General features: G+C 36.3%; 4 protein-coding genes and 1 long non-coding RNA gene across 9 annotated transcripts in view; 3 read left to right on the top strand and 2 right to left on the bottom strand.

Moving 5' to 3' along the window:
• The window catches only part of LOC132160265 (carcinoembryonic antigen-related cell adhesion molecule 3-like), a 387,492-nt gene that overhangs the window by 41,851 nt on the left and 319,045 nt on the right, over positions 1-26,596 (top strand). The window lies entirely within an intron of this gene.
• Positions 1-26,596, bottom strand: part of LOC132159255 (SLAM family member 5-like) — a 151,750-nt gene that overhangs the window by 27,295 nt on the left and 97,859 nt on the right. The window lies entirely within an intron of this gene.
• Positions 1-26,596, top strand: part of LOC132160285 (uncharacterized) — a 108,066-nt gene that overhangs the window by 16,938 nt on the left and 64,532 nt on the right. Inside the window, exons 5-6 of one of the 5 annotated variants that reach the window (XM_059570038.1) lie at positions 23,195-23,223; positions 23,339-23,459. The exons of 1 other annotated variant lie outside the window; for it this stretch is intronic. In XM_059570038.1, the coding sequence (XP_059426021.1) occupies positions 23,195-23,223; positions 23,339-23,422 (113 nt within the window). In that variant the 3' untranslated portion in view covers positions 23,423-23,459. Of the gene's footprint in view, positions 1-23,194; positions 23,224-23,338; positions 23,466-23,755; positions 23,872-26,596 lie in introns of those variants that run through there. 3 more of the 5 variants (XR_009437960.1, XM_059570036.1, XM_059570037.1) reach the window with 3 other exon arrangements.
• Positions 3,823-5,985, bottom strand: LOC132160348 (uncharacterized). The gene is made up of 4 exons (XR_009437971.1): positions 5,878-5,985; positions 5,656-5,743; positions 4,976-5,178; positions 3,823-4,607 (listed from the first exon to the last, which is right to left on the bottom strand). It is a non-coding gene; the product is annotated as an uncharacterized LOC132160348 (long non-coding RNA).
• LOC132160310 (uncharacterized) overlaps positions 18,037-26,596 on the top strand; it is a 72,138-nt gene continuing 63,578 nt past the window's right edge. Inside the window, exon 1 of the mRNA XM_059570076.1 lies at positions 18,037-18,270. Coding sequence (XP_059426059.1) covers positions 18,231-18,270 — 40 coding nt within the window. The 5' untranslated portion in view covers positions 18,037-18,230. The remainder of the gene's footprint in view (positions 18,271-26,596) is intronic.

The following is a 26,596-nucleotide window of genomic DNA, read 5'->3' as shown; positions in this document are numbered from 1 at the left end:
CCTCCTGATTCATTATTACTTAATACAAAACTATATTTAATAATACATAACAAAATAACTCCACATTCTCTCTCTGGGCCATCTAGTGCTTTCAGACAATGATGTGTGTCTTAAATCATTTCTGTGCATGGCTGCATAATGTAATGTCAAAATACATAATAATATGTCTGTAATTTTAAAAAGTAAATGAAAATAAATCATGATCGTTTTCTGAATCTAAAGTATGTTTTCATGGGTGTTAATCACTTCATTTTTGAAGGAATAAAAAACAACTATCACACAAGGGCTGAAGGTGAACGCAGCGAAACGTATTGGTACTGGATGAGAAACCGAGCCGTCCCATGTGCTCCCAATGCTCCAGTAACATTACATTATGTACACTGCAATGCATTTATGACAAAGAACTGCACCGATGCAGATGTAATATCATAGCATTAGCAATCTATCAATAAATGCACGCACACACGACACACACCTTGTGCTCTCTGATGTTCCCCTGCAGATTGCAATTAATGCGCTAAATCCAAGCAGACTCAGATAAGGGGGGAGCCGAAACTTGACGCAGCTTGCCGCCGTTTCAAATGAGTCTTTTAAAAGGGGACTGAAGCGATCAAAAATTTATTAATCAAATATTTTTTTAGGGGGGCTGGGCAGAAGTTTAGGGGTTTAGGGCTGAAGCCCCCCTAAAAAGGGCCTAGTGACGCCCCTGAATCAAAGACAGATTACAATTATTTTTGAGAATACAAACGTCTCTTAACACGGTTAGTCGGACTTGCTGTTCTTAAGTTAAAGTCATTTAAAGTCAGCTGTATTTGTTAACATTAGTGAACTAACAAGAACAAAGAACGTACAGCTGTATTTTTATTAACTAACAAAGTTTAATAAATACTGTATCAAATGTATTGCTCATAGTTAATGTTAGTTAATACATCAGTCAACAAATGAAACTTTATTGTAAAGTGTTACACTAGAAAACTAGGTTTTGCCTGATAGAGAAAAATTTGTAAAAATTAAAAAACTAATACATTTAAAAATTAGTCAGAAGAGTTTAGTAACCTTGTTTTAAGTGACATTAACCAATTAAGCAAACAGACACAGCTTTATGCACTAAAACATTTATTTAGCTTTCAGTTTCAGTCACCAATTCAAGTAAAAGGATAGATAGATAGATAGATAGATAGATAGATAGATAGATAGATAGATAGATAGATAGATAGATAGATAGATAGATAGTTAGATAGATAGATAGATAGATAGTTAGTTAGCATAGGCGTCGATTTCGGGGGGGACGGGGGGGACGTGTCCCCCCCAGATTTCGTCATGAGTCATTTTGTACCCACCACTTTTTTTTTTTTTTAAACCTCGAGTTCTGCTGCTGCGCTGGCTACACGCTTTTCTGTTCATTAAAACTGCAACAACTGTAACATTTGGATACGTTCTAGGTTGGGGGAGGGGGAGTCATCGTGTCACTGTTATTATTTTCTCTATATGCCGGTTTCAACGGCAACAACATAAACAAACGTTACAGCGCATGCGCGCTTTTGCGGACCTAACTTAACTTCCGGTAGACTTCCAAATAGAATCAATAACATCAGCCAAGTCCCTCTAGAGTAGATATTTTTTGATAACAAACAAAATATGTTTGCTGCATGGATCAGGCGGACTTAATGAGAATGCAAATCCATTCTTTGCCAATAGGGGATGTTTTAAAGCATAGACATAAAGCGCGAGAAATGGAGGTTTCCCCAGTAACAGCTGTAAACAAAGTACGCTCACACACGCTGCTTTATCAGGCATATAACATGCAAGTCTTCCTTCAGAAATACAGCGATATAAAAAACACCTGTGCCTCGTTTTGATATTTAAACATGTAAATGTAAGGGATTATTATTATTAAACGTGCAGTACATAACGTTACTCATGTTTATTCAGCGAAGCCTTTTTGAAAATCGATCAGTTTTAAAACTGTGGTGAGTTTCCAAAAATAAATAAATGTATGGGAAACACATCCCGCAGCACAACCACCTGAGCCCTCAGTCTACTCATCGCCTTGACTTTAACCGCGTTTGTAGAAGGCACTGCAGCCAGACCGATATACACAACACAGACCGGAAGTTAACTTAGGTCCAGGTGCGTGCGCCCGATGAAACCGTCTATATGACTATCGCGCTTCTTTTTTTTAAAGAATGTTTTTCAAATGAGTTGACAGTTTGGAATGGACAGTGAACGAGCGGGAACGAGGCTACCTAGTCTTTGCTGGGATTGGCCAGAATTTCTGGCGAATGTATCATAGACGAGCAAGTCATTTAGCCTTCATACAATATCACAAGGTTGCATCCTAGTGCCATGGACTATAACATATCAAAGTGATAACTTGTAGAACAAATGGACGTTGTTGTACACACAGCATGGGTCTGCAGACCATTGACACAAAGGTAAGACGCGATAACTTATGTTTATTAAGATTTGCTGGTATTATGGCTAGGTCTTGTGCATTTGCACACAAGGGATCGGCTGTTTTGATTCTTCTCTTGCAATTAATGTTACGTTAGACTTCCTTAGCCACCAACTTAATTAGCTAGTTACGGTTTGCGTTCATACAGCAAGTGTTGGGGGAGATGATTGTTGAGTAGTCAGTATCTTGTTTAATTATTGCTTGAATCTATTGCTGAATTCTGAAATAGTTGTGATGATGATGATGATGATGATGAGGAATGGATCAAGTTTTAGTCAAAATGCCTGATGTAGATTGGATGGATGCATGTTGTTGTGAATTGAGAGCAGTCAGATCATGGTGTGATAGTCAATAGTGTTCATGTGCTACACGTATTTTTGCTTTTTCAATCTTGATAAAATTTGTAGTGCTTAAGTTGTGTTGTGTGTAGATATGGTAAATTGTACTGGGAATTAAATCAAATTATTACATGGCTTGGTTGAATTCCACTGTAGAATGAAGTCTGTTATTTCTTGATAATAACACCGTTGCCATGAAAAACAGAGCGTTGGTATGGACGCGGCAGGATTCTAATCGTAGAGACGGAACTATTTTCTTTAGCGGAAGCAATACAATCGTGTTTAAATCAATAAACTCTTTTTTTAAATCAATATTTTGTGTCAAATTATTGATTTATTTGGTGGGTAGCCATGTAATAAGCGGGATAATGTAGAGCGAGGCCCGATTCTGGGTTAGATTTTTTCCCCCGTTTTCAGTGGTTATAACAAAGCAACATGAAAGAGAAATTTGGTAATCATTGTTTAGGTACATTAAACCACGTCATGGCCATGTCATATTGTCAACATGGTACTTATATGATGATATGAAGCAGATTAGTGGGTCATATATCATATGTCTAATGCTTTGTACGGCTTTCTTCTTCATAAAACGAGTCGGACATCATCACATTTTTGTATACATTTTTATTTATTTACATTAATAAGATACAGGACGTCTTTCAAAACATGACCTGCGCGAAAGAGAAAAAAAAATGCATCATTGTACCCACCACTTCTGAAAATGCACTTCTGAATGCGTCTCTGTCCCCACCACATTTCAAACCAAACTGACGCCCATGTTAGTTAGATAGATTTCTCTTTGTCTGAATAGAAAGCTGTGAAGATGCCCTTCTTTCCAAGACCACAGTATCTACAGCATCTCACATCTGCTGCGCTCCAGCTCCACTCTGTGTGTCTTCCTCACATCTGGACTGACAGACTTCCAGTCAACCATACCTACACAAGAGAGAAACAAATGTTGAGAGATTCAAACAAGAAGTAACCAATAAGTAGAATAAAATATCCAATAAAAAAAGAAGCGCAAGTGTCTGAGAGTGCAAGTCTGCAGCCAGACCCTTCTCCATTATATTATAATACAACTGTACTACTGACTCTTTACTGAGTACCAAAAGTACATATGCTTCCTGTGCATGGTTTCTAAAAGAATGGAATCAGAAAAAAGTTGACTGGTACTCATCTATAACACAGGTTATACTAATATTTACATTTACATTTATTCATTTAGCAGACGCTTTTATTCAAATCGACTTACAAATGAGGACAAAGTGGAAGCAATCAAAAACAACAAAAAGAGCAATGATATATAAGAGCTATAACAAGTCTCAGTTAGCTTAACACAGTACACGTAACACGGGCTTTTAAATAATATAATAAATAAAAAGAAAACAGATAGAATAGAAAAACAATAGAGCAAGCTATTTGGTTCATGTGCATGTACCACTTCAATATGTTGGATTAACTTCAAAAGAGTGAATGTCCTTCGAGTGCACTTTGGGCGATGGTACAGACAAGGCGTGAGGATCTAATACAAGAGGCAAATCATTCAGAGTAAAGTTACTGGCAGTGCTTGTCTCCATCTTCTAATGTTGACAATGTGCCTCTGAAGGAAAGTCAGTGTCTTTTTCAGGTGTGGTGGATATGCAATGTTGAAAGCAGAATACATCCAGAAGGCTGTTATGAAGCTTCATCAAGGCTGGTGCACTGACACACATCTGTTCCATCTTCTGTCACCACACTGAGCGCTCCTCCTATTATTGCCATTTTACAGTCAGTATCCATCAGGTGTATGGTAGGAAAGGTGTAGCCGGGTCCCCCTTTCATAAAATAAATAAATAAAAAGAATAACAACAACAACACCAATAATAATAATAATAACAACAAGGAAAAAAAAGAAAACACTTTTCAGATTCATCAGATTCTGTTGCATCCTCTTTGGCTCAGACAGTGTAGCTACATACACTGCAGAACTGCAGAAACAGTCAGAAGCTAATGTATAAGGTTCACAATACGATGCATTTCATGTTATTGTATAGACTGATAAATCTTACATTGTTTTCTAAAACTATTGCTTTTAATTTTTAAAAGATGGGCTAAAAAGGTACAGAAGAATAAAATATTACCTGAAAAGATTTGAAACAAGATATTTTACAGTTGATGAGTTTTTTTTTTTTAATATACTCACTCCAGCAGGTGTCCTGAAGTATGTGTATTTTTTGAGTACATCTTCCACAGAGATTCCTTCCATGCTTTCTCAGCGTCTCCATGAGCATGTTCCTGTCGTGTGGTCTTTGACAGTCGAAGTGTCTGGATGTGTTTCTGAAACTCACTTTGTAGCACATTCACATGTGCCTCAACAGACACTGAATCCTCCCCAACACAAGCTTCCTTCATCAGAACAACAGAAACAGATCATGCTTAGACCGTGACAGATATGAAAAACATCTAAATACTTACTGAACAAGGTGTTTTAGATATAAAAAATAATAAAAACATTGAACTGCATAAACATTAAGATGATGGTCAGGCAGTGAAGAAGTGGAGTACATACAAAAATGATTTAAACATCTGTAGTACAGTATCTTCCTTACATTAACCTGCACTAAGTGAAAATGTAAAATTGATTAACAGTGCAAAAATAAATGATGCATATGACAGTGTGCTTACATATTCTACAATAACCTGCCAGTGGAGCACGTTCTGCTTTACATTTCAGGTTTAGGGATGTGTCAGATGTGCTCAAAACACAAACATGACTGATTGTCATTTTCCAGCTAATAAAGATTACAACATCTTGTTACTACAATATTGTGTGTGATTATGTTGATAGAGATAAATCAATGGTTTAAAAACTATGTAACTTACACAGTCATTTCTTTCTATATTTCTCTGGAAAGGGTTCTTCACAACCAGTGTGTTGGCAGCTTGAATATACTCTGCATTAGTTGGACACCTGGCAGAAAGGTAGAAACAAACTCTAAATTAGAGGTTTTTTTTATTTTTTTATTTTGTCTAATCGTCTTCAGATTGTGAATTGATCATAGTACAGTTGAAAAAAGCAGAGGTGGTAATAATTATTATACTTACAGGATGTATTCTGTACTCTATTGTACAAAAAGGACGCAGATATAAACTATCATCTCTGAAGGATTCGCCGTCGATGCGGTCATCGTTTTGTCTCACTGTACATGTGTCTGTCAACAATAAACTAATTACTAAAGCTGCAAGATATAACGCAAAGGAAAAATTATGATCGTATTGTAACAAACGTATCTTAATATACATATTTGTTGTATATAAAGTATAGATAAACGGATAAACGATGAATAATTACCTCACGTCTTATGGCCGCCAAATGTATATTTACTGCTGATTGGCCAGCACATTAAAACTCCTTTCACCAATGAGAAACATTTTAAAACCTTTCAGAAAGCGCATAGTAAAGAAAATCTTGATGAAAGTTACAGAATAAAAAAGACAGGAAATTTTAAATCAACATCAGGACATTTATAATAAACGACCTGATGGCGAAGGAGCATTGGATACTGATTTTAAAATATGGGAACATAAAAGAGTAGTACACAAAATAAAACAATCAGCACCTGGACAAGATGGAATTTATTATATTATGATTAAACATGCAAATGATAAAATACTTAAAGTATTATTGGATTTATATAATAAGATATAGGTAGAAGGAAGAGTGCCGAAGTCATGGAAACATGCAATAATAATTCCTATAGCTAAACCAGGTAAAGATGCATCGATAGCAGGGAATTACAGGCCAAATGCACTTACATCAAATCTATGTAAATTAATGGAAAAAATTATTGTAAATAGATTAAATTATATACTTGAGAGTAAGGGAGTATTGGCACCTAATCAATATGGTTTTAGGAAAGGTCGATCAACATTAGATGCTTTGGTAAAGCTGGAAACGGATATAAAAAAAGCTATAGCAGTTAAAGAGGGATTAGTGGCAGTTTACTTTGATATGGAAAAGGCATATGACATGTTATGGAAAGAGGGGTTACTTATTAAAATGAAGAGAATTGGAATAGAAGGAAGAATGTTTAATTGGGTTTTAAGTTTTTTATTTGACAGAACAATTCAAGTTCAAGTCGGTGGTGAAGTATCTCAGATCAAAAGTGTGGAAAATGGAACACCTCAGGGAAGTGTAATTAGTCCTATATTATTTAATATTATGATAAATGATATTTTTGGAAATGTGGCACCAGGAATTAGCACTGGATTATATGCAGATGATGGAATCATGTGGAAAAGAGGAAGGAATATATCTTTTAATACAGATAAAATTCAGGAAGCCATAGAAATAGTTGAAAAGTGGTCAGTCGAATGGGGATTCAAATTTTCAATATCTAAAACGTGTTATCAGATATTTACTAGGAAGAAAATTAAAGGGGAGAAAAGGTTAAAATTATATGGGGCTTCTTTAGAGAAGGTGTCAAAATTTAAGTATCTAGGATTGTGGTTTGATGATAAATTAACCTGGAAGGATCAAAGAGATTATATATTAAAGAAATGTGCTAAAGTTTTAAACCTAATGAGGGCAGTAGCAGGACAAGACTGGGGGGCTGACAAACAGTCATTAAAGGGCATTTATGTTGGTCTTATGCGATCAACACTAGATTATGGATGCATTGTTTATGAGTCAGAATCATCAACGTTGCTAAAGAAACTAGATGTCATGCAAGCTAAGGCATTAAGACTTATTATAGGAGCAGTTAAAACCACGCCAATTGCAGTATTGCAAGTAGAAACATCACAAATACCATTATATATAAGAAGACAGAAATTAGCTATGGCATACTGGATAAATCTTCAGGGACAAAGGGATAATCATCCTGTAAGGCAAGTCCTGAATGACTGCTGGGAAATTTTAAATGTAACCGGTAAAGGATTTGCTTGGAAAATAAAGGGGTGGGTTAATGAAGGTGGTTTAGAATTGATATCGTTTGCTCCAGTAGTGATAATGTCCCCAATTCCACCTTGGCTAATAGCACCACCTGAAATAGATACACAATTACACGAGAATAGAAGGGAAATGAGTGAAGCTGTTAGTTTAATTACATATGTAAGTGAATATATCAAAAACACACATTATTCATTTCTTCAAATATACACAGACGGATCAAAGAATGTAGATAATGGCAGGACAGGGGCTGCCTTCTATGTTACAGAGTTTGAGGTGAAAAAGGCTGGAAGAATAACAAATGGTACATCAATATATACGTGTGAGATGATAGCGATTTTAATGGCACTTGAGTGGGTCTATGAAGTTAGACCTGATAAAGTAATAATATGTACTGATTCAATGGCTGTTCTTAACAGTCTACAATCCTTCGAAACAAATAGAACTGACATTTTAATAGAAATCATGATCATGTTGTACAGTTTAAAACAAATGAGAATTATAATTCGATTTATGTGGGTACCAGCACACGTGGGAATCCAAGGGAATGAGGAAGCAGACAAAGTAGCAAAAGAATCATTAAAAATGGAAGAACCAAATATAATCATATCACTCAGTAGATCAGAAGGTAAACAGTTAATTTTAGAAGCGTGCAATAGAAAATGGCAGACAGATTGGGATACATGTCATAAGGGGCGGTATTTTTATAGGATTCAAAAAACGGTAAAGAAAAGCAAAATAAGTCTCAATTTAAGTAGAAGAGAAGTAATTATTTTTACACATTTACGAACAGGACATTCTAATTTAAATTACACTTTACACATTATAGGGAAGCACAACACAGGTTTATGTGAGGTTTGTTTGGTAGATGAGACGGTAGAACATGTTTTTAAGGAATGTAAAGCATATGAAGAAGAAAGGAGGATTCTTAAGGAAGATCTTCAAGCAGTAGGTTGCCGGGAATTCAATATAACTAATATATTAAATGATAGTTCAAATTCAAGGAAACAGATAAATGTAGTCATAAAATTCATCAAGAAGTGTGGGTTATATTATAGGATATAGAAATTAGTTCATTCTTTTCACACTCCATCACAGTAGGTGGCGGTATGCACCTTTGAAGTTGGTTTGCAACCCGCCATAAAACCAAAAGAAGAAGAAGAAGAAGAAGAGAAACATTTGGCCACGCCCCTACCTTTAGGCGCTTCCATTGCTCCAGGCTGCAGCTTCTTTTACGGTAGTGATGGGAAGTTCGGATCATTTTACCGACTCGGACTTTTGAGTCTCGTTCAGCAAAATGAACGAATCTTTTTTCGAGTCATTTCGTTCATTTTAGCAAAATGTAATGAAAATGTTATGTGTTACTTCCCCAACACATGTAGTACTTACGCAAACGTTGATCACACTAAAAACAATTCAAAACTAAAATGCTATAAGATACAGAAAAAAAAATCATTCTTTACCTGGGTCTTCGGTCTGTGATTAGCTCACCTCACCTCTTATGTGAAGTGAGTGAGTGAAAGTGACATTCAGCCAAGTATGGTGACCCATACTCAGAATTTGTGCTCTGCATTTAACCCATCCGAAATGCACACACACAGAGCAGTGAACACACACACACTGTGAACACACACCCGGAGCAGTGGGCAGCCATTTATGCTGCGGCGCCCGGGGAGCAGTTGGGGGTTCGATGCCTTGCTCAAGGACACCTAAGTCGTGGTATTGAAGGTGGAGAGAGAACTGTACATGCACTCCCCCTACCCACAATTCCTGCCGGCCCGGGACTCAAACCCACAACCCTTCGATTGGGAGTCCGACTCTCTAACCATTAGGCCACGACTTCCCAAATCTGACAAGAAGTCCTCGGGTTTAAGTCATTCCTTAATCACGTGACAGACCCATACGCAAAACTAACGCAGTCTTGAGCCGGAAAGAGAATTGATTAGTTCATCTCATGAGTCTTTCGGGTCTCGGGTCGAGTTTGACTCGTTCCTTAATCACGTGACAGCCCCATACGCTATTTCTGACATTTCTGTCACTGTGTTTTTGTTACTGTTTGTTGAGGATCTGTGGTTTGTTATTATTTTATAAATAAATAAAACCCTGTTATAAATAAAATATTGATTAATTTGTCTTTTTGACTGTCTATCGGCAAATAAACACTAGGCTATATAATAATATAATAATTCAAGCTAGTTTGTTCATTTTTACTCCAATTTTGAGTTTGCTGGTATAATAATTGCTTTTCCTAGGCAGACTTGACATATTGGTGTAATATATGTATAAGAAGATTACTCAAAAAAGGACATAATGACATATACATTAAAAGCAAATAAAATTTTGAATTTGAATTATTAATGTTAGTTTAAAACATTAAGGTTATGATAACTTCAGCTTTAACAGTTTTAACCCAGCTAAGAGTGAGGAGGATAGTTCAGATCCCGGTGCGACTGCCAGTGCAGGGGCCATGTTTTGGGAAGACTTTGACGAGAGGGTAGCAAGCTTGAGGCCTTCTGCTACCTCTTCTAAGACCTCAGATGCTATAAAGGTGCAGGCCTACCTTGCAGAGCCACTCTTACCCCGCACATCAGACCCTCTGGCCTGGTGGAGGAGATGTTCACCAGTATACAAAAGCCTTTCTGAAATCACAAAGACAAGACTTTGCATTGTGGCCACATCTGTGCCATCTGAAAGAATTTTTTCTAAAACTGGGCAGATTATCTCAGATAGAAGAAACAGACTCAGCCCATCCAAGGTCAGGGAGCTTGTTTTTTTTAATGCAAACATGCCTTAAAGCAAGTCCTAAAAATATAGCCACAGTGTGTTATTTATTTTAAAGCTTATTTATTTTTTATTTATTTAGAAAAAGACTAGCTTGTTGTGCAATATTTTTGTTGTTGTTGTGATTTTAAAGGTAATTTGTTATTGTTATAAGGCTCCGTAGCTTTAGTATCTCTTAATTTTCATTTATTTTTATTTAAATGGTTTAAAATTATTTGGGGAATAGTTATCCTCTTTGATATAAAGTTTTTATTTTGGCACAAAAGTGTTATTTATTTTAAAATGTATTCATTTTAAATTATTATATAAAAACAGCAAAGCTTGTTGTGCAATATTTAGTTTTTCTTTTTTTTTTTCTTTTTTATATTGTACTTTTAAAGTTTATTTGTTAAGGCTATTAGACCCTGTGGCTTTATTATCTTTTAATTTTAATTTTATTTTTAATTATTTACTTTTTTATTATTTTGATTTATTTTGGAATAGTTGTCCTCTTTGTTACAAAGCTTTTCTGGCACAAAAATAAACAAACAACAATTCAAAAGTATGTACACAGTGTTTTTTAATGTTTATAAAGTGTCATATGTTACAAAAGTATGGTTTATACAGACAATCTGATTTAATAATTACTCTAGTCAATGTTGGCACATCACGGGACAAAAGAACGAACAACCCGAAGAACCGAAAGATTAACTAATCAATTCTCTCTCCGGCTCAATACTGCATTCTTTTACTGTCTATGGTTTTAGCGTATGGGGCTGTCACGTGATTAAGGAATGACTCGACCCGACCCGAAGACTCATGAGATGAACTAATCAATTCTCTTTCCGGCTCATATTGCATTGGTTTTAGCGTATGTGGCTGTCACGTGATTAAGGAACGAGTCAAAAACCCGATAGACCCGAACTATGAACTAATCAATTCGGAGTTCGCACAAGATGGCGGAGTAAGCGCGTGTAAGTTTCGGAGCGGTTCACCTTCAGACTTGCATACTAGTGATTCATAGTTAAGTAAAGTATATTTTTGGAGATTCCTTAATGCAGAGTTAAGTGCACCGTGTCATTTTATTAGTAAGCTTGTATTGTATAGAATTTTCACTTTTTAACGACGCACGTGGGGAACTACCTCGGCTAACAGCATCACTAGCTAGCATCTCACAACTACGGCAGCATGCAGGTATCGACGGACAATCCGCTTGTGAACAACCTACACGACTACTGTATGGCAGATGTTCCTGTGATCTCCCTCGGGGACTCTGATTTCCCCCCTCTCCCCATAACACCTTCCACAACTCCCTCCAAACCTCCTGCACCAAAAAAAATGAAGCCGCAACGCTCCGTAGATATAGACAGTGAAGGTATTGTGCAGAGAATCTCAGTCATCTTCAACACGAGAATTGACTCCCTGGAAAAAAGTGTGGAGAAAATGATTTCCAACAATACACTGAAGATTGGGGGCTAAAGAAGACTGTTGATTTTGCCTGCGCCGAGATCAGTGAAGTGAAAGGTAAAGTGACACACATTGATAACCGTGTCAGCGTGGCGGAGAAAAAGACGAGCCTACTGGAACAACGAATTACTGAGCTGGAAAACTATTCGCGACGGTGGAACCTGCGACTCTTCGGTGTGGCTGAAAACAAAGACCAGAACGTCCGCCAAGAGGTTATACACATCTGTCAGTCCATCCTGCCTGAACACAAGGACAAACTCCCTGATGTTATTGACTCAGTGCATCGTCTTGGCCAATTAAAGAAAGGTGCCACCAAGCCTCGAGGGATAATTATGCAGTTTAGTGCTCGTATTTACCGCGACGCTGTTTGGAAGGCCGCAAAGAAGTCTTCTTTCCTGCAAAGCAACAAGCTACGTTTTGCCGAAGATTTGTCCCCAGCAGTCAGAGAGTGAAGGATGCAGCTGTGGCCACTGGTGGCTAAAGCACGAGAACAAGGGAAAGCTGCTTACTTCGTTGGAGGTCGAGCCTTTGCTAACGGGGCTGAACTGTTTCCAGAGTCCTGACTGTGGTAAACGTCACACCTGTCAATATGTGCCTTAAGTTGAGTTAAGCTATAATATCCTAAATGCTCATTATTCAATGGGTGTATATTTTTCTGTTCTGAGATATACTTTATTTTTCAACTGTTTTTATAAAGGTTGTTGAGCTCGTTAATGACACTCAGCTGATTATGTTTATAAGACAACGTCTATTACATCCTGTTCAATTATTTGCAGTGTTCTATATAGCATTTTATGTCTATTAGTTGCTAATATATGGTATTTATTAAGTTGTCGGCAGAGAACCTAGGTATCTCATTAGTTTTCAGTGTTTCACTAAGTTTTGCTATGTACCTTCAAGTTTATTGGTGCAGCTCCTTACAGTAAGGTTAAAGTCTATTTTATTTTATTTCTTCTCTCTCGAACTTTACCTCATATTGTTCTATCAGTTGTTGTTAATACGTCTTTATCTATCATTACTCTCAATGCCAGGGGGATAAGGAATATTGTTAAACGCAAGGCGTTATTTTTGTTTGTCAAGCAGCACAAATCTGATTTCTGTTTTATTCAAGAGTCACACTCCGTTCCGGACGATGGTAGATTTTGGAGATCCCAATGGGGGAATGATCTGTGGCAGGCTCACGGGTCTGAACATTCTGCCGGTGTTGCTACTCTAAAATATAATTTTTCAGGGACTGTTCTTTTATCTGTCAGTGATACATCAGGTCATTTTATTTTTCAAGTATTAACCATTGAAAATTTTACTTTGATGGTTATTAATATATATGGATATAATTCTAACCATGAGAACGACATATTACTTGAAACCTTAGAGAAGCATATACAAAATACACTTAATAACTTTCCAAATTCAGGTATTGTAATAGGTGGGGATTTTAACATGATTCTGGATCACAATATTGACTGTTGGCCTCCACGTGTTTCCACTGCAGTAAATGATAACTTAACATTATTTATGGAAAAATTTAACTTGATTGATGTATGGAGATTTAACAACCCTAACATAAGTGCTTTTACTTGGAGTAATAGAAGTGCCACCAGACGTTCACGATTGGACTATTGGTTAGTTTCCGATAATTTGAATATTGATAAAATATCAATTAATATCATCACAACCCCATTAACCGATCATAATGCGGTCTCCATCTTTATTCCTTTGCACTCTGCCCCCTCCACAAGATGTAGGAATGCTTACTGGAAACTAAACAGTTCACTCCTGCAAAACGATGTAGTAAAATCAGATATAAAGAATCTAATAGTGAAATTCTGGAATAAAGCAAAGTCCGAGAATGCTTTTGGTAGCAATTGGGAACTTTTAAAATTTAAAACTGGCCAATATTTGAGGAATTATGGTAGTATCTTATCAAAAAAACGTAAACTGGAGGAAGAAAGAGTGGTCTCTAAAATAATTTCCTTGTACCAGAAGGACCCTGCTGATATATCAGAAGAGGAACGATTATCTTTAATTTCAGAACAACTTAAACTAAATGAGATCTTCTCTAACAAAGCAAAAGGTGCCTTAATAAGGTCAAGGAAAAGGTGGATTGAAGAAGGGGAGCAGAACTCTGCCTATTTTTTTGGCTTAGAAAGATATCATGGGAAATGTAATTTAATCCAGCAACTTAATATCAACAATACTGTAACTGATAATCCGAAGAGCATAGCTGTTTTCTGTGCGGACTTCTATAGTAATTTATACAAATCTCAATATTGCCATCAATAATCCACTACATTCTTGAACTCTCTCATCATCACTCCAATCTCTCAAGATGATAGGAAACTCTGCGATGACCCTATTACCTTGCAGGAAATTACATTTGCAATTGAACATTGTAAAACTAACAAATCTCCTGGTGTTGATGGCCTCTCTGCAGAGTTTTATCAGGCTTTTACACAAGAATTAGCTCCCTTTCTACTTGAAGTAATATTAGAAAGTGTTGAAAAGGGTTCTTTACCCCCTTCGCTGACCCAAGGTTTAATTACGTTAATCCCCAAACCCAATAAAGATCCACTGTTTATAGATAATTGGCGACCTATTTCATTACTGAACACCGACTACAAAATTTTTGCCTCAATTATTGCAAAACGATTAAAAAATGTTTTAGACCCTATTATTGATGAAGTCCAATCAGGATTCATGAGAAAAAGACACATTTCAAACAATATTCGGCTTGTCTTAGATATAATTGATTATTCATTTTTATGCCCCGATGATAGTTATATATTTTTCTTGGACTTCTATAAAGCCTTTGACACAGTAGAACATAACTTTATATTTCAAACTATTGAGAAATTTGGTTTTGGTGATTTTTTCTGTAAAGCTGTTAGAACAATGTATTGCAAAGGCAATAGCTTTATCAGACTTAAAAATGGGACATCACCTAGATTTGAGCTGCAAAGAGGCATCCGACTGGGCTGCCCTGCCTCCCCTTATCTATTCATTTTATGTTCTCAACTTCTTTCCACCCATATTAAAAATAGTACTTTAAAAGGAATTTCTGAAGAAGTGTGAACTTTTTTCCCTTAAAGAAAGCGACACCTCCCAGATCTATGGCATCCCAATCAAAGATAAGATTACTTATCTAGGGATTACTATAATGAAAAATGAGGAGGAGAGATGCTCTGTAAACTTTAATTTGATTAATGATAAGACAAAGAAAAAGCTAAATCAGTGGCTGCAGAGGGATTTATCCTTGAAAGGACGAGTATTGTTGACAAAAGCAGAAGGTTTATCCCGTCTTACATATGCAGCTATCCCCTTGTTTGTCAACAAAAATCTCTCTAATTCTATTGACAAGTCACTTTTCAATTTTATTTGGAAAAACAAGACTCATTATGTGAAAAAATCTGTTATCATGAACACCTTTGAACGTGGTGGTCTTAACTTTCTTGATTTTACAACCCTTAATAATACTTTTAAAATTAATTGGATAAAGCATTTTCTAAAAAATCCCACATCTACATGGAATTTTATACCTAACTATATCTTCTCTAAGGTTGGTGGTCTAGAATTCTTACTTTTATGTGATTATAAAATAGAAAAAATTCCCTTAATTTTATCTAAATTCCATAAACAAATGCTCTTAGCATGGTCATTAATTTACAAACATAATTTCTCCCCACATAGGTGCTTCATCTGGAATAATCGGCTTATTAAATTCAAGAATAAATCCTTATTTTTTAAGACATGGTTCAATAATAACATTATTCTAGTTTCCCAACTAATAAATGATAGTGGATCATTGATGAATTATTCTGAATTCCTTAACACTTTTGGCATTCCAGTTACCCCAAGAGAGTTTGCAATTGTTATGGATGCCATCCCATCTGGTATTTTAATTCTTTTAAAAGGGGCTGGAAAACCAGATTGTCTACCAGATTTGGACCCTAAGTTGACCTCAGTTGGTAAAATATGTTTCGCAATCACAATGAGGAATAATAATCGTAATATTCGCTCTTTATTCCAGAAAGATGTTACCAGCATACCTAATGTTGTTCCTTATTGGTCTAACTTTGTTAACAACCTGAATTGGGGGAATATATGAAACCTTCCTTACAAATATCTCCTTACGAATAAAGTAAGAGAAGTCTCTTTCAAAATCATACATAGGTATTATCCTGCTAAGCATTATCTCCTTAGGTTTAAGCTTGACATATGTGTTAACTGTTCTTTTTGTGGAATATGTCCAGAAACAATGGTACATCTGTTCTGGCAATGTCCCTATGCCATCACATTCTGGAAAGATCTGTCCCGATACATTACTGTTAATCTTATTGCTGATTTTTCTTTGTTTTGGAAAAATGTACTGTTTGGCTTCCATGATAACAAGAGTAAAAAACAGAAAGAAATATACCTAGTTAATCTATTGATCATTTTAGGGAAATATCATATTCACAAAGCGAAATTTAGTAATTCTAAACCTTCTTTTATTGCTTTTGGTAAGGAGACGGAACAGTACATCAATTCCATCTATGATTCAAAAAATAAGAAGGCTGCTAAAACCATTCAGTTATGCTCTATCTTTAATGTATTTATTTGAAACTCCCCTGGCTCTGTTCTTTTATATATTTTTTTGTTTCTGTATCAATGACTCTATTTGTGTGTTCTTATTGTTTGTATCGTAAAGATTTAATAAAGATTAAAAAAAAAAAAAAAATGAACTAATCAATTCTCTTTCCGGCTCAGACTGCATTGGGTAAGCGTATGGGGCTGTCACGTGATTAAGGAACGAGTTAAAAACCCGATAGACCCGAACTATGAACTAATCAATTCTCTTTCCGGCTCAAGACTGCGGCCCTGTCCCAAATGGCACACTCCGGACTTGTGGACTTCCTCAGAGTCCACACTTCGGTGATGTCATGTAGTGCAGACCTATAGGGCCCTTAGCGCGAGTCCGCGAGGGTGCATTGAGAGGTATTTTGGGACAGACTCGATCGTCACGCCGGAAACAGGAAGAAGGTCTGGTTGACTTATCCCTCTCCATACGGAGCTGAATAAACTTAAAGGTCATCTCAACAGTCCCTTTATTAGAAAAATATCACAGATATCATTAAACAAATTACAGTCTTTAGCATAGAGAACAGGATTAATTTTAATTTCCCAAATAATATGTCCATGTGAAATACACAGCCTGCTTTTACAGTTCTATAATTGTAAATGCCACCTGGGCATTGGAATAGATGTCATGGTTATTTAAATGATAAATACATTTGTACATAATAATACATAATGTTAAATTTTAACACAAAATTAAAATTAGTTTAAGAAAAATGTATAGGTTTCAATATTCATACTACGTTTATATGACTCATAAAGCCATTCGGTTCTATTTATGTAATGAATCATAATGCGATCGTATTATTTAACGCGCTATTATTATGTTTGAGATATCAACTGGTCGATAATGTTTGTATAACTGTAAGTAACAACTGGTAAAATGTACGCCTATGTCATAAAAAACATTGATACTTTTACACTTAAATATTCTCTTCTCAGCCATGTTTACAGTCCGTGAGCGAAATATCCTCCCATCTGTTGTCTGATTGGTCTTTCGCAAGGATTCCTGGGTAGTTGAAGTGCGTGGAGCCTGCTTCTATGCGGGCTTCGCGGAAGACCGCTTCAAGGGTACAAAGGGGGCGCTGCTGAGCACACTTCGGAGCGTTAAAATACTGAATGGGACGGCCTACGGACTCGTAGACTCGGCGAGCACGCGCATTTCAAGTCCACGAGACCGAAAGTCCACATGAAGTGCGCGATTTGGGACAGGGCCACCATTGACTGACAGGTGAATCACTACTACTAGAACAGAACATATAGAATAATGAGCATGCGCGACTGAATGAATCACTCCCCGAGACGACTCGTTCTTCCCGAGTCACATTAAAGATTCGTTCAAAATGAACGAATCGTTCAAGAACGACACATCACTAAAAAGCACGTGGTGCAACACAGACTGGAGTGGATGTTGTCGTTTTCTGTAACATCCGAAGGCGAAGCCAAAGCAACGCACGTTTCCTTTTAATTGTTTTTTTTTGTTACACAGGTCTAGGTGGCTCGGCGTCGAACATCACATCGCTAGCAAAAATTACACAAGCGTTTTTGTTTTGATGTTTTCCACGGTTTTTGCAAATAGGAATTCAATTTCACTTCTATCTAGGAACAGAAAACTGCATTTTTATTTCCGCGCGATCTAGATTTATTTTCGAAACAGTGGCGGAAAATGTTAGGTGTTTTTCTCACGTGTGTTTTAATGTTGCACGGTAAGATATTTTAATTATGAAGTACTGGTATTGTATTTGCCATTTCTGGGTGTGGCGACAAACAGCCTTTTCTTGTGGCGTCGCAAATAAAAATCTTTCACTATTGTGAAAATCAACTCATTCAATAACACACACTCAACAAAAGTGAATATATGTGAATTAAAATATATGAATACTAGACACCTTAAAGGGATACTACACCGTGTTTTCATATTAAACTATGTTTTTCCCTTACCTAAGACGAGTTGATACATACCTCTCTCGTCTCAGTGCGTGCACTCAATCGCTTTGGCGCGCGGTGACACTTTGAAAGCACTTAGCTTAGCCCATTCATTCAATATGGGCCAAGCAGAGAAGCTACCAAACACCTCCACGTTTTCCCTATTTAAATACAGTTACTCGCGTAGTGTACTATCAGTAATATCTTCACTAGAGGGAGCGGGGGCCGGTGAGAGAATTTTTCACGAGTGAAGATATTACTGCGCCAAGACGAAGTGCTTACAAGCACTTGCCATGGTATTCCGCCACACAATATAGTTATCCATTTTACACGCTTAGAAAAGCGCAACGTTTTGTTTTGTGTTACCGTCCTAGGTCGAGTTACACTACGCGAGTAACTGTATTTAAATAGGGAAAACGTGGAGGTGTTTGGTAGCTTCTCTGCTTGGCCCATATTGAATGAATGGGCTAAGCTAAGTGCTTTCAAAGTGTCACCGCGCGCCAAAGCGATTGAGTGCACGCACTGAGACGAGAGAGGTATGTATCAACTTGTCTTAGGTAAGGGAAAAACATAGTTTAATATGAAAACACGATGGAGTATCCCTTTAAAGTAGGGCTGGGCGATATATCTAACGATATGATCATGCGCATCTAATCAGTAAAGCTGCTTCCGTGATCACCGCTAAAATCTCCATCACATAATTGGAGTGGCATTTAATAGACAGAGCCGTAGATCGCTGACAAGCCACGCCATATCGCGTTCATTATCGAAGGTGATTCATCTGCGATAATGAACGCGATATGGCGTGGCTTGTCAGCGATCTACGGCTCTGTCTATTAAATGCCACTCCAATTATAAGCAGGTGATGGAGATTTTAGCGGTGATCACGGAAGCAGCTTTACTGATTAGATGCGCATGATCATATCGTTAGATATATCGCCCAGCCCTACTTTAAAGATAATGTGGACCTTAAGATTTTTTTTGTCTTATCTTTGTTAACATACTTTACTAGACTTTTGTTTTGGAGCTGTGATGCAGTCTTCATCTTCTAATGGTGCAAACAGGAAATAAACTACTCTTGTTGTGAGCCCATTTGCACCAATCATGTGAAACTGCACATATTTATTTGAGACCCTCAAGTTTATCGGTTTCCCATATTTGCAGGAAATGTACTAAAACAGCAGTCAAAGATTTTTAGCACTTTATAAATGAAAATCTTCTTTACGGTGGGATTGAATGGGTTAATATTTAAGATTAACAGTGTGCAGATCTTTTTTCTATTTTTTAATTCACCTTTGATCTTGCACCTAGCCAATATTTTTTTTTTTCGATGTGCGTATTTTGATTTGATTAACATTAGAGAAATAAGAAGAATAATAGTATTTTGGTGCAGTGGATAAGACACATGCCTTTGGTGTGAGAGACCCGGGTTTGAATCCAATGTGCGACACCAATGTGTCCCTGAGCAAGACTCTTAACCCCTAGTTGCTCCAGAAGCGTGCGACCTGTGACATATATAGCAATTGTAAGTTGCTTTGGATAAAAGCGTCAGCTTAATGAATAAATGTGAATGAATGCTAAGTATATAGTCTGTACAATTTAGAGTAATACTTTATTTAACTTTATTACACATTTTGATTTGGGAAAAATAGTCCCAAACATAGGTTTTGACAGGGTTTGACCAACATAAAATTTACAGACATATTTCTCACAATCTTTATGATCTGTAGATAAACATGTTCACAGCACTTTCCTGTTGTATAATCTTGTCCCACTGTCCCAGACATGATTTATAATTATTTGCTCGTTTCTTCTTCAGGTTCATCTGGTGTTGATTCAGAGAAAGTGTCAGTGATGGAGGGAGATTCAGTCACTCTAAACACTGGCATTAAAACAAATCTAAAAGACAGAATAAAGTGGTATTTTAATAATGAACGTATCGCTTGGATCACTGGAGAACACAGTAAGATCTGTGCAGATGATGAGTGTCCTGAGAGATTCAGAGACAGACTGAAGCTGGATCATGTGACTGGATCTCTGACCATCACAAACATCAACACCACACACTCTGGAGAATATAAGCTACAGATCAACAACCGCTACAGTAGAAATATCTTCAGTGTTTCTGTTCATGGTGCGTCATTTAAAAGCAGGCAATATCATAATATCCAAATCAAATGTGTTTATTGTGTTTATTATAGCGGTGACACTTAACAGCTTGAAAAAAGTGAATGATTTTTGTGAGCGATATCAACAGTTAGGTGTGTATTGCACAGTACCTCCTGAGACCCGAGAGTTTGCCTGGTGTGCATTTTATAATTGTTCTTGCTATTTGGGATATGTAGGACCTAATAAGTATAATACCTAAAATTTGTTTTTGTACAGGAAGTAGTTTTTGCAGAAAAATATGTCCTCATACGAGTGCAGTGGGTCTATCTTACTGTATGACACACATAGACTCCATTGGTACAAAAAGTTAATTTGACACATTTTCACAGTTTATTTGCAAATGTAAACATCCTTTGAACTGTGGCTTTTTTTCTAACTAGCTGCCTCTATCTTTCCAGCCTGTCTGGAATAGCCCCTATTGGCTGTTGTGAAATGCTGCAAAGCAGTTTCGTTCACTTTGCAAGCACAGATGCACATTGCATGTCATGCATTGCACACAGGATTTCCCAGTGCAGCCTTGTGCTCTGCATTCATGCATTTCATTCATAAGTTATGCTATGTCCTTGGTAGAGGACATTGGGACTCAATTTCTTAAAAAAAAATGAAAAGACATGAATGAAGATGCATATGCAAAATCAATAGATTTTTTAAATCACGATACATTTTTAGTTTTCAAGTTTTTTTTTTTTACCAAACTTTGTATAAAGATGATTCTCAACTATGTTATAACAGAACGATTCAATATACCATTTTTCTTTCTTCAAAATCTGTGTAAAATTACCATTAATGGATTTTCTCATTATATACGATGTATCTATAAACTAAATCTAATTTGCATATTAATGTGTTTTTGGGGCAACATGTAATGGAAAAAGAAGTTTAATAATGGGAGTAATAATTGACAAGATTTTCATAATAATATATAATATTTCATAGAATATTGAAATATAATTTCTTTCTCTATTCATTTGTTATGTCTCCAAAAATGCATAATAAACATGCTTTTAGTCCCGGTGTCCTCATGTGAGGACATGTATGAAATCAATGCCCTGTTTATTAACAGAAAGTCATATTTTGATTTGGAACCCCATAACATTTTCTTGAGATGTTGATTTATGACAAATAATTTAAAAATTAGACAGATTTAAATGATAACTACAAAATATGATCATATTTCCATAAGAGTGTCACTAAATTAATTTCAGACATTTTGATGACCAAGGAGAGGGAGTTGTCATGTGAAACATCCAATCATTTGGTATCTCTGAAAAGCCCTGAATGTGCTCTGTACAGGACATCCAGACTTAAAACTGTGGCATGAACAGTCTCAGAGAAATTCACAAAAATATAATATCCTCATGTGAGTCTGCAGGGTCTCAAGATTAGTGTACAATGTAGAGGAAAAGAACCACTTGATGTGCAACTAGCCATGGATTATCAGTGGTCACTTGTCAACACTGGCAACTTAAAACTGTTATTTGTGTTTACAGCACAATATTTGACCGAAACTGAAAAAGGCAGTTCTTTTCGTCAGTTAAATATCTCTTTTCATCTTACAAAGTGATCTTCTGTGTGTAATTATTTTTACCATAATTATTACTGCACTGTGTAGTTAGTTGTTTTCAGCAAAATGTTCCTCCATCATCTGTTGGTTTGTGTTTCAGATGCTCCTGCCGCTGATCAAGAAGAAATAAAGACAGTGAAGGGAGAATCTGTCACTTTAGATCCTGGTGTAATCAACATCACAAATTGTTCGTTCACGTTTCTTTTTAATGACGTCTGCATCGCTGAAATCAGTGAAGAACCCAGTAAGAGCTGCACAGATGTTCAGTGTGAGGATGCTGATGAGAGATTCAGAGACAGACTGAAGCTGGATCATCAGACTGGATCTCTGACCATCACGAACACCAGAAACACAGACTCTGGACTTTATCAACTACAGATCATCATCGACATCAGCAGCTTCAGTATTAGGAGGAGCAGGAGTTTCAGTCTTACTGTCACTGGTGAGTGTCATTCAGTGCAAATTAAATCAACTGCCTTTCATTGAGGACTGGTCTAAGTAAGATTTAAATAAATGTTGTTAACCTGCACAATGCACTAAATGCAGAAAGTTTCCTGTAATCATTGATGTTTCCTGTTGAGTGCTTTGATGTTGTTTTAGTTCCTGTACAGTAAACCACCATTTGTCAATTAAATCTGCTTCACAGAACTGATGAACAAAGCAGAAAGGTGTAAATATCAGACAGAAACATCAAGTTAAACTGATACGACTGTCTCTCTTTATCATTACAGGTTCAGGTCTGTCTCTAGCTGCTGTAGCAGGAATATGTGCAGCTGTAGTTATTCTGATCGTGACTGCAGCTGCTGGTGTAATGTATCTTAAGCTAAAGAAAGGTGAGTATTACACACAGATCACTGAACAAGATGAAATAGAGCCATTGTGTGTGCAAGATGTGAAAATATGTATTTTGATTCTAATTCAACAAAAGTTGTCTTCATATGTAAATGAGTTTGTCATTATTGTTCAAACAGGAAGGGGGGCGGAGCCAAATCAAGTTCAGGTAATATAAACCTAAACTCCTCAAATACACAAATGTAAACTTTAAATATGTTTTGTGTGTGTGACTAAATCATCAATCTTGTTAATTTCTCTTGCCTTCTATTTTATTTTTACAGACCAATAGTATGGGATACTCAACTGTTAGTCAGAATGGGGCTGCTACTAATGGCTCATCCTGTAAACAGACTGAGTGCCACTGAAACACCACCCTAGCATTATTTATGTTCATTATAGTGACCAAGATATTGTGATTTGAAAGCTATTTGCACTGATGTCCTTAACATGTCAGTTATTTTGTCCCATCAGTTTACATCGTCTTTAACTGACTGTTACATGAATACCTCGCCAAGATGGCTATTATGACAGGGAAATGTATTTGACTGCACAAGGCCTCGTACTGTAAGACACAAGTGCACTTCACATAGTATAGTTGCCAGTACTGGTTACGTTATTGTGCTCTTGACATCTCGCTGTTTCTATATTTTTGTAGTGTGAAACAATGTGATTTTAGATTGTTACAGTTAGTTGGTTAGCAATCACGTACTTCATATTCTCATGCTTTGGATAATTTTGGAATCTCAAAAATTATCACAGATTTTCATTTTGCCTGAAATAGTGTATTGATATTTCATGAGGTGCTGTTTAGATAGTTCTATTCATGAATGGCTTGTGTGATTTTATATAATCTAATTGTATTAATTGTGTGTTTATATAATACCACTGCAGACCTGCCAGGCTATGAATTTTGATCTTAGAGTACACTGGTACGATTTGTCTCTCTAAACTACGCCTCTGTCCACACGCAGTATTCAGAACAAGCAACAGAAAAAGATGAACGTCAAACAACCAGAAGGTTTTTTTTTGCACATAATATATGCGTACATGCTTTAAATTCACTTTATTTAATCCAAATACAAAATACTAAGATATATAGGCTACTGTATACTGCAAATCAGCCAAAGAAATTCTGAAATAATGATTTTTTTGCTCATGTCGCCCATCCCTATACAGAAGTGTACTGGAGTTTTAATTAATGTACACAGCAAAATCTCCATTGTTAATTTAACACTCTGAGTGTGGACTCATATAAACTCTGAAGCAGTGTTAAAAGTAACACTGAAGCAGAGTTGAAGTTAATGAGATAATTAAGAAGTTAATTGAGTTATGATTGAGCATTATTGAAGACACCTGATGTTAACAAGCAGACTCACCAAACGAGAAAATCACAATTTGTGTGTCACCATGTGTTTTCAGTGTTTTCTCTAAATACTTCTCCATTATTGATTGTAACAGCTTTGATTCCACAATGAAATAGTGATGTGTCGTTCTTGAACGATTCGTTCATTTTGAACGAATCTTTAATGTGACTCGGGAAGAACGAGTCGTCACGGGGAGTGATTCGTTCAGTCGCGCATGCGCATTATTCTATAGGTTCTGTTCTAGTAGCTAGTAGTGATTCACCTGTCAGTCAATGGAGTCTTGAGCCGGAAAGAGAATTGATTAGTTCATAGTTCGGGTCTATCGGGTTTTTGACTCGTTCCTTAATCACGTGACAGCCCCATACGCTAACCCAATGCAGTCTGAGCCGGAAAGAGAATTGATTAGTTCATAGTTCGGGTCTTTCGAGTTTTTGACTCGTTCCTTAATCACGTGACAGCCACATACGCTAAAACCAATGCAATATGAGCCGGAAAGAGAATTGATTAGTTCATCTCATGAGTCTTCGGGTCGGGTCGAGTCACTCCTTAATCACGTGACAGCCCCATAAGCTAAAACCATAGACAGTAAAAGAATGCAGTATTGAGCCGGAAAGAGAATTGATTAGTTCATCTTTCGGTTCTTCGGGTTGTTCGTTCTTTTGTCCCGTGATGTGCCAACATTGGCTAGAGTAATTATTAAATCAGATTGTCTGTATAAACCATACTTTTGTAACATATGACACTTTATAAACATTAAAAAACACTGTGTACATACTTTTGAATTGTTGTTTATTGTTTATTTTTGTGCCAGAAAAGCTTTGTAACAAAGAGGACAACTATTCCAAAATAAATCAAAATAATAAAAAAAAGTATAATAAAGATAAAATTAAAAGATAATAAAGCCACAGGGTCTAATTACCTTAACAAATGAACTTTAAAAGTACAATAAAAAAAAAGAAAAACTAAATATTGCACAACAAGCTTTGCCTTTTTTTATATAATAATTTAAAATGAATACATTTTAAAATAAATAACACTTTTGTGCCAAAATAAAAACTTTATATCAAAGAGTATAACTATTCCCCAAATAATTTTAAACCATTTAAATAAAAATAAATGAAAATGAAGAGATACTAAAGCTACGGAGCCTTATAACAATAACAAATTACCTTTAAAATCACAACAACAACAAAAATATTGCACAACAAGCTAGTCTTTTTCTAAATAAATAAAAATAAATAAGCTTTAAAATAAATAACACACTGTGGCTATATTTTTAGGACTTGCTTTAAGGCATGTTTGCATTAAAAAAAAACAAGCTCCCTGACCTTGGATGGGCTGAGTCTGTTTCTTCTATCTGAGATAATCTGCCCAGTTTTAGAAAAAATTCTTTCAGATGGCACAGATGTGGCCACAATGCAAAGTCTTGTCTTTGTGATTTCAGAAAGGCTTTTGTATACTGGTGAACATCTCCTCCACCAGGCCAGAGGGTCTGATGTGCGGGGTAAGAGTGGCTCTGCAAGGTAGGCCTGCACCTTTATAGCATCTGAGGTCTTAGAAGAGGTAGCAGAAGGCCTCAAGCTTGCTACCCTCTCGTCAAAGTCTTCCCAAAACATGGCCCCTGCACTGGCAGTCGCACCAGGATCTGAAGTATCCTCTTCACTCTGAGCTGGGTTAAAACTGTTAAAGTTGAACTTATCATAACCTTAAAGTTTTAAAAATTAATAATTCAAATTCAAAATTTTATTTGCTTTTAATGTATATGTCATTATGTATTTTTTTGAGCAATCTTCTTATACATATATTACACCAATATGTCAAGTCTGCCTAGGAAAAGCAATTATTATACCAGCAAACTCAAAATTGGAGTAAAAATGAACAAACTAGTATAAATACTTTTTATTGTAAGCTTGAATTATTATATTATTATATAGCCTAGTGTTTATTTACCGATAGACAGTCAAAAAGACAAATTAATCAATATTTTATTTATAACAGGGTTTTATTTATTTATAAAATAATAACAAACCACAGATCCTCAACAAACAGTAACAAAAACACAGTGACAGAAAATGTCAGAAATAGTGTATGGGTCTGTCACGTGATTAAGGAACGAGTCAAACTCGACCCGAGACCCGAAAGACTCATGAGATAAACTAATCAATTCTCTTTCCG

Source organism: Carassius carassius, chromosome 16 (assembly GCF_963082965.1).
Source record: "Carassius carassius chromosome 16, fCarCar2.1, whole genome shotgun sequence".
Lineage (NCBI taxonomy): Eukaryota > Metazoa > Chordata > Actinopteri > Cypriniformes > Cyprinidae > Carassius > Carassius carassius.
This window is presented reverse-complemented; position numbering and strand designations above follow the sequence as displayed.